General features: G+C 46.6%; 1 protein-coding gene across 1 annotated transcript in view; it reads left to right on the top strand.

The window, feature by feature from the left end:
• Window positions 1-12,354, top strand: part of atp2a3 (ATPase sarcoplasmic/endoplasmic reticulum Ca2+ transporting 3) — a 38,648-nt gene extending 26,294 nt beyond the window's left edge. The window contains exons 12-21 of the mRNA XM_079738476.1: window positions 1,956-2,072; window positions 2,682-2,900; window positions 3,312-3,647; window positions 4,993-5,213; window positions 5,721-5,923; window positions 6,210-6,295; window positions 6,831-6,964; window positions 7,499-7,616; window positions 8,347-8,464; window positions 9,202-12,354. Coding sequence (XP_079594602.1) covers window positions 1,956-2,072; window positions 2,682-2,900; window positions 3,312-3,647; window positions 4,993-5,213; window positions 5,721-5,923; window positions 6,210-6,295; window positions 6,831-6,964; window positions 7,499-7,616; window positions 8,347-8,464; window positions 9,202-9,242 — 1,593 coding nt within the window. The 3' untranslated portion in view covers window positions 9,243-12,354. The remainder of the gene's footprint in view (window positions 1-1,955; window positions 2,073-2,681; window positions 2,901-3,311; window positions 3,648-4,992; window positions 5,214-5,720; window positions 5,924-6,209; window positions 6,296-6,830; window positions 6,965-7,498; window positions 7,617-8,346; window positions 8,465-9,201) is intronic.
• The last annotated feature ends 496 nt before the right edge of the window (window positions 12,355-12,850 follow it).

The raw sequence follows: 12,850 nt of genomic DNA, 5'->3' as shown, positions 1-12,850 counted from the left end.
TAACCTTGGCTTAGCAAAATTTTGTTGCGCCACGTCTAGCGTGAGAAACACTGTGGCGGTTTCAAATCCAACATCTACCCGTTATGACAAATCATTTAATTACTAAATTATGACCAAAACACCAGAGCTATAACATTCCTATACTTCTAAAATGGACAAGTTTGTTGCGATGTGACGTCACGATGAACAAGCACTATACACTATTTATGGTTGTTCATTGTTCACATCTTGTATTCATTTTGGCCTTAATTTGATCCAGTTTAATATGGGACCTTTTGGGCAAGACACAATAAATATTATTTGTACACAACTAAACTGACTTGATAGAAACTGAAAAGTCATGCAGTGTAGTTTATCCTCTATTTGAAAATGATTTGGTTTCAGAATATGTATTTATCTGAGTCATTACTCAGTAAGCCGTTTGCTTGGCTTTTTGGATAATATATGCTTTAGTTGGTAAAAAAATGTAAACGCATTCATTATTATTTCAGTAAATCTCCAGTGACTTTGCTGCCACACTTTGTAAAGTAGCTCAAAAGACAGCCTACCTTCAGCTGACAATGACTGATTGTGTGTCGCTGCGGCTCGCTGGGCTGAATCACACCAGAACAGGAGTTTCCATTTTTCCACTTGCACCTGAAATACAGGGATATTAAAGGTCACATCAAATCCCTCCTTGGGAAAAACATATCCTGTCGGAGGCAGACCCCCGCAGACGGACACAGTCACATATCCTCAGTGCTTTGTTGTGGGGCCAAGGACACAAAAGGTTGTGTTGTTGGGAACAACAAGAATAACTGCTTTTAGTTTTTGTTAAAGCATGCTAATAGGGATTAGAAACCCTTTGGCAAAGGCCCCCCCCCCCCCCCCCGCCTGGCCTGAAGGTTTAGAAGAAGACTGATTGTAAATGTCAACTCTATCCGTCTTTCCGTTGTTGTGGGGTGGGGTGGGGTGTGGGGTGGGTTTGCTGAAAGGAAAGGGAGTGAGTTTAGTTTTCCCGCTCCGCCTTGCCAAGGTCCCGTCAGCCTCACTCTTATCAACGGTTTTCAGGACATCTGTCAGACAGGCGGAACCCCCTGGCAGTGAGCTCTGACGTCATGCAGGGCGGGGAGGGGGGGAGGGGGTGGGGGAGGAACGTCTGAGTGGTCGGCTCGGGGCTGGGATGACACCCAGTGGTGGAACGGAGTACAGCATCACCGAATACAATTTGGTGATGTCGCTGTTGAGCAAATGAGCCAAGGATTCCCCCAAAAATAGACCGGTTCTCTATCACATCCCTGCGGATCCTTAGGAGAATATTGGTATAGGATAAAATAGACTGTGGAAATTGTATGCGTCACCACCTGCTCGTGGTGCAGTCCTATATTTGTAATGGGCTGCATTTAGTTGCCACCTTCCTGCTATCTATTACCTCCTACTGTTCACATAGTCCTCTGATGAGGCAGTATTTCTCCGGTTCTAATCCTCAAGTTGGGTTTGTTTGTATTTGTAAAACAAAACACATCTGGTTGTGTGTGGTAAAGGATTAGGAGCTGTCAACATGCATCAGGTTGTCGGACTGGGTCTTTGTTTGGCTCTCCGTTCCCTGACAAACATGACTTCATGTGTGTTGACATTTACATTCGACCTGTTTAACACTTTGTTTTCAAGAACAAATATAGACCAGTTGAAGATGTGCATATAGAGTTGATTTAGGTGTGGTATGGACGGTGCTCGCACAGGCATTCACACAAGAAGTCTCCTTCTCTTTTTTTAGATGTCTTGTGTTGTGGTCTGTTTACTCCTATTTTATTTAGGCAATTAATACGGTCAGTAAATTCAGATACAGTTCAGGTGGGGAGATTGTGCTCAAGGTTTTTTTACTTGTGCTGGGAACACCCTAGCCACTCCACGGTATCCGGCCCAGCTGTAGGGCCCGTGCTCTAACCTGTACGTCTCACTCTGTGGTACACCAGGTGATCAAACAGCTGATGAAGAAGGAGTTCACCTTGGAGTTCTCTCGCGACCGCAAGTCCATGTCAGTCTACTGCACCCCCACCAAGCAGGGTTCCCAGAGCAAGATGTTCGTCAAGGTATGTGTTCGAAAACACCCTTCCCGTGCTGCCAATGCTATCACTACAAATCACTTGGGGAACCTCCCCCTTCCTCCACCCTCCCCTGGAACGCTCTCCCAAATCCTGTCCATTAGGCTGACCCTGTCCAGCTTTAATAAGCCCCTTACATCCACCTCTGCCGTTCTAGTTACAACCACTTCATCCCCTCACACTGCCTAATCCGTTTGTTCTCTTAAAAGTTGTTAGCCTTTTATGTGTCATAAATAATTGGCCTGTTAAGCCCTTTGAGACTGTCATGGTGTTTAAGGGCGACACAAATAAGATTGAGTTGAATTATATATTTGTTTTATTTTCCTGTAAAAGGGTCTACAAAAAGCGATATATCTAATCAATTGGAATATTACTTTAATTCTATTGGGTGCTAGATTGCATCGGCTTCTTTTGTTTTCGTCTTTCCCGCCTCTTTTACCTCGTTCTAACAGTTGCTAGTTTCGTAAGCGTTGTTGTCGTCCTCCAATTTCCCGCCTCTTTCCCTCATTCTACCAGACGCTACATCCGTTCGCATCGTTGTCTCCCCTCCTTCTGGTTGAGGTGTTTATCTTCTCCTGTTTGATTGGCTCCCCCCAGGGGGCGCCGGAGAGCGTGATCGAGCGGTGCCAGTACCTGCGCGTGGGCACGGCCAAGGTGCTGCTGACCCCGGCCCTGCGGGACCAGCTGCTCACCAAGATCCGGGAGTGGGGGACCGGCAGGGACACGCTGCGCTGTCTGGCGCTGGCCACCCGCGACCAGCCCCCCCACCCGGCCGACATGGACCTGGTCAACTCGCCCAAGTTCGCAGAGTATGAGGTAGAGTGGCGCTCGTGGGCGGCTAACGCGGGCAGCTAACGGGGGGCGGCTAACTGGGTCTGGTAAAGCTGCAGCAGATCGACCTAGTGTGTGACTGTAGGGAGAGTATTTGTTGTACATCCCTCTTTCTTTGTCAGCGAAAGGAAGGTGTACTGTATGGGTGTGCGCATCTATTTGTTAACACAATGTGTCAGTGCTATGATTCAGTTGTGTGTCTGATGTGTACGTGTTGGGTTTAAGTAAGGGCTGCAGAATTAATTTAACGTGACCGAAATCTCGATGTTGGCCTCTGCAATTAGCTAATCATGAAAGGTTTAAACTCTATTCACAAACCTCTAGGTACAAACTTGCTTCCATCCTTCTCATTTCTCCCCCCCCCCCCCCCCCCCCCCCATGTCCCGCCCCCCACAGACGGCGCTCACCTTCGTGGGCTGCGTGGGGATGCTGGACCCCCCCAGGAAGGAGGTGGTGGGCTCCATTCAGCTGTGCCGCGAGGCGGGCATCCGGGTCATCATGATCACCGGCGACAACAAGGGCACGGCCATCGCCATCTGCCGCCGCATCGGCATCTTCGGCGAGGACGAGGACGTGTCGGACCGGGCGTACACGGGCCGGGAGTTCGACGACCTGCCCGGCGACTCCCAGCGCGACGCGGTGAAGCGGGCGCAGTGCTTCGCCCGCGTGGAGCCCGCGCACAAGTCCAAGATCGTGGGCTTCCTGCAGTCCTTCGACGAGATCACCGCCATGGTGAGCAGCCTGTGTGTGTGTGTGTTTGTATTGGAGTGTTGTTTTGTGTGTGTGTGCGTGTGCGTGCGTGCGTGCGTGCGCTTTTAGGGGGCAGCTCATGTTGGTTTGTTTGCTGTGTTTTGTTTGTTTCTTTGTTTGAGAAGAGTCTTGAAAAGCCACTGAAACTGTCTGAAAGGTTAAAAACAAGTCAAAACTTGGCAAGCACACATGGACCCCCACCTAACCCCAAACTACATATTTCACTACAATTGATAAAATTAAATGTTGCAGAAAATATTCCATGCCTTTTTTATCTACCAGTTGAGGAATGGCGGGGTTGGGTCTTATCCAGGGCTGAGCAGATTCTGAGAAAACAAACAAACAAGCGCATACCTCCCGGAACTTCTTATCCGGCACTGCTTCCACCCGCAAAGATTTAGTCACTTTCTGAAATCTCTGTAGATGACTTCAATGCACGCACTGCGTGTGGTGGTCCGAAAAGCAAAGCTTACGTGATTTAATATTTTGATCCAATTTCCTCGTCTCACTTGGGAAGTCCCCGCTGGTCTTAACTACTGTAAGATTCCCTGGCCAAACCCAAAGCCGCATCGAGTACAAAACAAGTTTTGTCCGCATAGAACGAGAGTCACTTATTTTGAAGGTGACCGACGGCCTTGGTATGTATGAGAGGAGAACGCCGAGAGGGACTGACGGCTTATCCGCTCTCTTTGGTGAGTCCTGCCTGCCACGGCCCCTCTCTATCAGAGCCTGTCATCACAAACACACGGCCGGGGACACGGGGGGGGGGCCGTGACGGCACGGAAAGACGGGGACTGAAGACGTACATGGCACCATTTGACCCTTCGTCACGTAGCGTCGGTAGAGGCAGAGCTGCCGTGTGGTGGCCTGTCGGGGGAGCAGAGGCTGATCTCTCTCCGGATAAGTCCGGTCCGCTGGGAGAACCATAATGAACCCCAAGCAGAGCTGGATCCCAGCTCCGCTCCGCTCCAATCTAATCCTCGCCACTCGTGTAAACCCCCAGCGGCCACAGAGGAGGAGAGAGAGTCTATGTATGACAAATATAAATAATTACCCCTACATGTCGGCTATTGAAATGACGTGGGTTCGTTGAAGGGGCGGTGTTGACTTAGGAGGTCTAAATAACTAGCCATTCGGAACGTTTGACATCTTTTTTGACGCGGCACTATACAAAATGATCTAATGAATATAACTAACAATGAAAGAACATCGAGTGCATGTATTTTGTGATTTGGGGGCCGTCTGGTTAACCGTTTTTAAAACGAATGAGCTTCAAGGCTTTCAGTATATGCCTTTATGTCCCCGCCCACCTCCTCGGCCCCACCAGACGGGCGACGGCGTGAACGACGCGCCCGCCCTGAAGAAGGCGGAGATCGGCATCGCCATGGGCTCCGGCACGGCCGTGGCCAAGTCGGCCTCGGAGATGGTGCTGTCGGACGACAACTTCTCCACCATCGTGGCGGCGGTGGAGGAGGGCCGCGCCATCTACAACAACATGAAGCAGTTCATCAGATACCTCATCTCCTCCAACGTGGGGGAGGTGGTCTGGTGAGGGCAGCCCCCCCGCACACTCGCACACACTCGACTCACTCCACGTCAGTCACTTGCTTATTCCTAGACCGGAGTCACTCGCTGACTCACTCACTTCACTCACTTCACTCACTCACTCACTTCACTCACTCACTCACTTCACTCACTCACTCACTCACTTCACTCACTTCACTCACTTCACTCACTCACTCACTCACTCACTCACTCACTCACTCACTCACTCACTCACTCACTCACTTCACTCACTCACTCACTCACTCACTCACTCACTCACTCACTCACTCACTCACTCACTCACTCACTCACTCACTCACTCACTCAATGACTGCACTCACTCAATGACTGCACTCAATGACTGCACTCACTCATTCACTGGAGGCTGAATTACTGGACTCACTGATTCATTGACTCACTCGCTGCTCTCAGGCACACACTCACTAAAGTGTGCGTGTGTGCGTGTGCGTGTGTGTGTGTGTGTGTGCGTGTGCATGTGTGTGTGTGCAGTATCTTCCTGACAGCCATCCTGGGTCTTCCCGAGGCCCTGATCCCAGTCCAGCTGCTGTGGGTCAACCTGGTGACGGACGGCCTTCCCGCCACCGCCCTGGGCTTCAACCCCCCCGACCTGGACATCATGGACAAGCCCCCCCGCAACCCCAAGGAGCCCCTGATCTCCGGCTGGCTCTTCTTCAGATACCTGGCCATCGGAGGTGCGCTACTGCTCACTGGCTAACGCGTTGTCATTTTGATACAGTCATTGTTAGCACAACATGTGGTTGAGTCAAAATGGGCAAGAACGAAACACACGTGACTAAAGTTATTTCTCCTGTAAACCCTGAATCAAGGACATGTACCTATTTTTTTAATTCATGCTAATTGTTCTGATTATTGACTGTTCTAAACGATGGACACACAGTCCCTACCCGTGGTAGTATCTATGAGGCTGCCATGTTGGTTCCTGTGCATTGAGAGGGATTCTTGGGGTTTCTCTTCCAGGGTACGTGGGTCTCGGCACCGTGGGTGCTGCCACGTGGTGGTACCTGTACGACGACACGGGTCCACAGGTGTCCTTCTATCAGCTGGTAAGATAAGCAGCGAGTTGAACGGACACTCGCACACCATTCCGCCTTATCTTTCTATTTTTAAGGCCATTACATGTTTTGAAGTTTTTAATTGTTTTGCATGAGGCTTCTGGGTTCAATCCCTGACAATCGCAGCCCAACCGTAGACCTCCTTGAGCAAGAGGCCCACCTTCTTTCTATCTATTTAGTGACTAAATAAAGACCAGTATGTTCATGATCAAGTTCTGATCAAGTCAAATGCACAGCAAACATGCAGTAGCAGTCATTGCTGGCAATGGAATTCAAGTGTTCCAAGCTCTCCTTGACAGTGCGGGTACTAAGAAGTAAATACAATAAAATAAAGTAAAAGTAAATAAAAAGACCTAATTGGAAACGGTAAAGCATTGAGATCCAACCAATAGACTCAAAGGAACAGTGTTCTTAGATCAAGCTCAGTTCATTTGAAATAGAAAAGTAGAATACCAAAAGGCACATCTTCCCAATGCTTGCACTTGACTCCCAGCCGATTCCCATTGCTCTCGGTCTCCCTCCACAGAGGAACTTCATGCACTGCGGCGGTGACAACCCCATATTCGAGGGGGTGGACTGCGAGGTGTTTGAGTCCCGCTACCCCACCACCATGGCGCTGTCCGTGTTGGTCACCATTGAGATGTTCAACGCACTGAACAGGTCAGTGGGCCGGCCCCCTCTCGGGGGGGGACATTAGCTGTACTTGAACCTGCATGGAGGCCATGGATTGTGATCACTCTGAGCGTAGCGCTGTGATACATTTGTCGTCAGCGCACTTTGAGGTTAAACGAGAACAGATAACAAATTGAACATGGAGCGCAAATGCTGCTGCTAATGATGGGAGTTTAAACCTAAAAGGTGAAAACGTGAAATACATTTTTCTGGAGTGCGTCAGATCGTGACTGTATTTAAAATGGTTAATGAAAAGGGGAAGTTACCTTCCCATAAAAGCACTGCCTTCAATTATGCATAGGATGAACGGCTTCTTGTGGCTGGTTTTCTTCTGCCTAACCGACAGAAGACGACAATGTCACATGGTTTGTTTACATCTCAGTGGGCTACCAATCCACTCGGGTTCAGTTGTCCCAACTCCCTGAGAAAAGTCGGTGCGTTCACATCTCCCGGTCATGCATCGTTGTTTTGTGTGTTTGATCACTTCCAACGCTGATGGTTCGGTCTTCATCTCACCCACAGCCTGTCTGAGAACCAGTCTCTGATCCGGATGCCTCCCTGGGTCAACTTCTGGCTTCTGGGAGCCATCGTCCTGTCCATGTCCCTCCACTTCCTCATTCTCTACGTCGAGCCGCTGCCTGTGAGTACCGGGCCCTCGCACGTTTAGGGGGTAATGTCGTCCATAGATCAACTTTTATTTATCCATGTGGTGATTGGAAAATTTGTTTTTTTTGTTTGAATAAACTCAACATTACCATAGCAAAATAATTACATCGAAATTATGGGTCATTACAATGTAGCCCTCTAATTGGCACACATTAGTTGGCCAATTGTTGTTGATTACTACAAAAGATGGCTTCTGCCGGCACAAATTTGAACACTCATTTGAGCCCATCAGGCGGAAATAACATTAAATGGCAGTCTCTTGAGGCCCAGGCAAAAAAACAGCCAAATTAGAGTAACTACAACATGCACACATTTGATAACTGTAATACTTTAATATTTTATACTTTAATACTTTAATACTTTACTTTTTGCTTGTGGTTTAGAATGTGTTTAGGCATTAATTAGTGATCATATTTTGAATATTAGGTGTAGAAAGAAAGAAAGAAAGGGCCAAATATTAAAATTCGAATGGATTCAGAGTTTTAGAAAGGGCTTCCCTAGTCCACAAAGGACAGATTGCGTGGGCCTCCATATTTCCTCACTATTGGGGAGGGTTGACATTTTGGAACACCCGTCTAGAATCTTCAGCGTAAAAAAGAAAAATAAAGAAAAATGTACATTGTGCCCCTATTTATTTGTGATTGGATGATCATCAAGTCGAGGCCTTCTGATTGGCTCATCACTGAACCTCGTATGGTCTGCAGTTGATCTTCCAGGTGACGCCTCTGCACTGGTCCCAGTGGGTCATGGTCCTGAAGATTTCCATTCCGGTCATCCTTTTGGACGAGGTGCTGAAATGCCTGTCCAGGCACCATCAGGACGGTAGGCCCAGCCACACTGATTCAGCCTGATTCTGTTCTGGAAGCAAGGGTTTAGAGCGATACTCCAAATAATTGAATACTATGAATTTAGTTTTTAGCGTTGTAAATCAGCAAGGCCTTGTTCTGGCTACAGTTGTCCTTGTTGAATCTTCCTTCTGCTTCTGCAATTGTTATAGATTTGTTTTTGCAATGAGAAAATTATCCATAAATATGAAAAAGTATCACGATACCAGATCTCTAAAGGAAACAAACAGAGATTATGCATATCACCTAGTAACACCAATTGTAGAAATTAAGAGTTTCTTTCCAATTTGTTAAATATTTTTAACCCATGACATGAATGTTTTGGTACGAGAGACACAAACCAAAGTTCTGCGTGTTACCACCCCGATATTAAAGGCTGCCCAAAGACTTTTGATTGGCTCTTCTGATTGGCTCTTTTTTATAATTGTTTGCACCCAAATTTGCATTTTTAGAATTGTAAGCACCCACTTTTTGGAAGGAAAGGGAAATGGGGAGATTTACCTTAATCTCAAATTGAGAATGCTTTGTATAATCCCCAAAACAATTCCAGTTAAATTTTCATAAACCTTTCACTCAAAAGGTTATTCATTTTTCCAAATGGGTGATAACGATATGCATAACCTTTCTCTTGTTTTGCTTTCCTTTCTTGTCTCATGGAAATCCTTGCTGTGCCGATATTAACCATCATGCCTCATGTTTTTCTTTGATTGACAGGTGACGACGCGCACAAATATAGGAGACGGCAGACATCTTAGAACACACATACACAGACACACACATACACACGTACATAGACACATACACACATACACACACACACACACACTTCCAGCCAGAAAATGCATGATCAGTCCTCCCTCCAGCCGTCCAACCACCACTAGAAGCGAGTGCTCGATGCCCATGAGTGGACCAGCGGTTGCACCGGCGGGAGCGAATGTGTGAATAAGTGAGCAGGCGAATGTGTGTTCAGTGGGCAGCATGTTTGCTGTTGCTAGATATAGAGCAGTACAGTACCATGCAGACCGAGTGTCATGTGCTTCTAAACAATCCTTTCTGCTCGTTTTTATTGGATAGCACAGTCAAAGGTTAGATTAACCTTAAGGTTAATTTGGGGGGTGGGGGGCTCGAGTTGAGTCGGGTGAAGGGGCTTTCTGCCGTCAGCTCAGGGCCCCCAGAGGAGACACAGATGAGGACCTGGGATTCACACAAGCGGTGTACGCACGTTTCCATTGCAGCCCCCTTTTGGTTAAGGCAAGCCAAAACACAAGGCGTTATGCGTTCACAACAAGAGCCTTGGCTTTGCATGGGTAAGGCCTCGTCAAACTACACTACAGGCTTCCTCCTGTCCAGCTGTACCACGGCTGTGCTTCTTCACGTCATCACTTGCCCTTTCTTGCGGTTCCCTCAGTCCTTCACAGTCACGACCTGGGGGCCGGATTTGGGTGTCAAATTTTACGCACAGACACTCACTTACTCACCCACACACACTCAATCACTCACTCACTCACTCACTCCCCCACCCCCCTGATCTTCTGTTGAGGTCTTGGTGAAATGAGGCTTTAGCTCTTGGGCGGTCAATGGCACAACATTGAACCGTTGGCAGGAATTGAGGCAGGGCTTGGCTAGTTAGTCGCTCGGTAGACTTGACTGCACTTGTGTATTAATTACTTGCTCGCTTATCTTAAAAAGAAGGAACCTGACCCCATGGCAACAACTTCAATGCCTTATACAGCCCACCACACATCCACATGACCTATGTGGTTAAAGATGAATGAATGTTTCTGCCCAGCCCCTAACATTACTTTCAATCATTCTACCCTTCCTTCATTTTTCCACCTGACTTCAGACGTGATTTAGACCTTAAAGGTGACATATTATACCACCAGGTGTGAGTGTGATTAGCCGTAAAAAGCCGTTTTGAAATTCTGCCTCCTCTGCCATCATAGGTGGGCGTGTCCACCTAGATGTATGAAGGATAGATGAGCAATGTTTGCTACGGTCCACTGGGTAGGCTGGTAGCCTGATCATCTATCCAGCACACATCTAGGTGGAAACGCCCACTTGTGATGTCAGAAGAGGCACATTTTTAAAAGAGCTTGTAACGGCTAATCACACTCACACCTGGTGGTGTAATATGTCACCTTTTAAAAAGATGGAACCTGACCCTATGGCATCAACGTCAATGCCTTACACAGCCCACGGCACATGAACTATGTGGTTAAAGATGAATGAATGTCCCCCCTCCCCATCCACCATTACTTTCAACCATCCCACCCCTTTATTTTTCCACTTAAAGGTCCCAGTTGATGATCTTCATGTACCGTGGGGGTCTTCCCTCCTGTTGCCCTGCTTGTTTGGCTCAGCGCCGCTACCTGCAGCGCGTTAGCTTCAGATGCTTTAGTAACGCCGGCTCACTTGGCTTCCGTTTTTTATAACGCCTAATAATGTATATGACTGAATGAGCCCAGGGGGTTTCGGATTGTATCTTAAGTTCTTAATTATTATCGTGTTTTCTATGTTTCTGTGGGTCCCTGGTGCGCTGGGCTAGGCTGATTTAGTGGCTTGCAACGGGGAGAACACCACTCTTTAAGTTCCTCGATAGCGTCCCCGGGCCACCGTGCCTGGTTCGTGGCAGGCCGAGCTCCACGTCAAACGTCATATCTGATTTCCAAACAAGGCAGCAACAACTTCCAAGCTGTTTGACTTGAACCCAGTGTGGACTTTAATGTTACAATATCAATAACTGTTTAAAAAAAAGAAAAACCTGCACAAAAAGCTGTAAAAAAAAAAAGAATAATGAAAAAGACAAAAAAAGGCTGTCAGAGGTCGTTGGTTTTCATTGGTTTGTTGCTACGTTTTTTTAAGATGTGTTACCACCTCTGTCTGGACCGGCGGTGGCATGGGGGTCCCTGGACCCTCTAGTCGGCTGCTTTCCGTCCCCTGGGTCCCCTGTGGCCCCTCAACATGCGGGCCCCTTCGGCTTCCGCCAAGCACTATAGATCTGCATAGCCTTGTTATTTACTACTGAACCTCCATTTCTGTACAGAAGCTGATAGCATGGAACCTTGTTACTGTAATTAATAACCTATACAGTATATATATATTTAATTTTTTTGACTTGCGTTAATTAAAAATCTATTTACCGATAATCAATGACAAAAAACAAACAGTTGTGAGAAACCATTTTTATCTTTGAGCACATGATTTGTTATAAGGTTGTAGTTTTTTTTTTCTTTTTTTTTTTAGAATAGAACGGTTGGTTATTTGTTGTTCCTGTTTGGTTTTTACAGTTGCTGGGGTTTAGTGTCTTTTACTGTAGGGAAATGTGTATCCTGTTTAGGAATCGTGCTTGAGTTAAGACAACGACGACGATGATGGTGATTATTATTGATCGAGGATCCAGTGAAGCGTGACCTGGTGGGAGAATGTTTAAGAATTTGTGAATGCATTGTCTGGTTTACACTGATGAGCGAAACGGGACGATCACAGTTTAATGGCGTTTTACGAGCGTGCATTGAAGGGCTTGATGTGGCTGTTGGCTCTAGAGACCTCATAGTCGGTCGGCCATTTAACGAGGGACTGTGTTCCCTCAAGCATGGTACTCATGGTCTTGTCTCCGTTAACGATTAAAACAAAAATTACCCGCCATATTATTTTAAAAGGTTAGTTTGGCTTGGGTTGGTGTATGTTGACCACCCAGTCCCTCGTCCTTTTGTCTAAAATATCAACTGTCTCTAGAGCCAGAATCCCACCTTAAAATTGAATTAAAAGGGTTCTCTGTATTGCCTTGTTAATATTAAATGTGGACACATAATTTTATAAACGACAAAGACATGAAAATAAAGATTATTTATCTTGTTATTTATACAGAGGTGTTCTGTGTTTGTTTTTATTTATTTTACTGTTAAAACTGTTTAAAGTTGACTATTCAAGTCATTGAAGACTATCCGACACAACGCTATATCTCAACCTAAAATGCGTATCTATAGAAACTAGACTGCTGTTGACTGGTGTATGATCTATTTTATCATTAAAATAGATCATACACCAGTCCCCCGGACACCACAGTTATAATGTCCTGGCTACGCCCCTGTTCACAAGTCTAAAACATGACCTGCGCTTTCCTACGAGTATAATTGCGAAGGTATGACACATTCTCACCAGCAGAGGGAAGTGTTTTACCATTAGCTCAGTCGAAATGCAGATCATACAACCTATGATCCACCTGAAACGACAGGGGTGTAAATGGCATATAAGGGGAAGTCACATTTTTTGATTGAGTGGAGTATGCAGAAATATTTTAAGAAAACTTTTGAGAGCGAGAGAGGCTTGTAATAACTCAGTGTCCAGTTCATGAATTACT

The sequence above is a fragment of the Pollachius pollachius genome, assembly GCF_949987615.1.
Source record: "Pollachius pollachius genome assembly, chromosome: 6".
NCBI lineage: Eukaryota > Metazoa > Chordata > Actinopteri > Gadiformes > Gadidae > Pollachius > Pollachius pollachius.
This window is presented reverse-complemented; position numbering and strand designations above follow the sequence as displayed.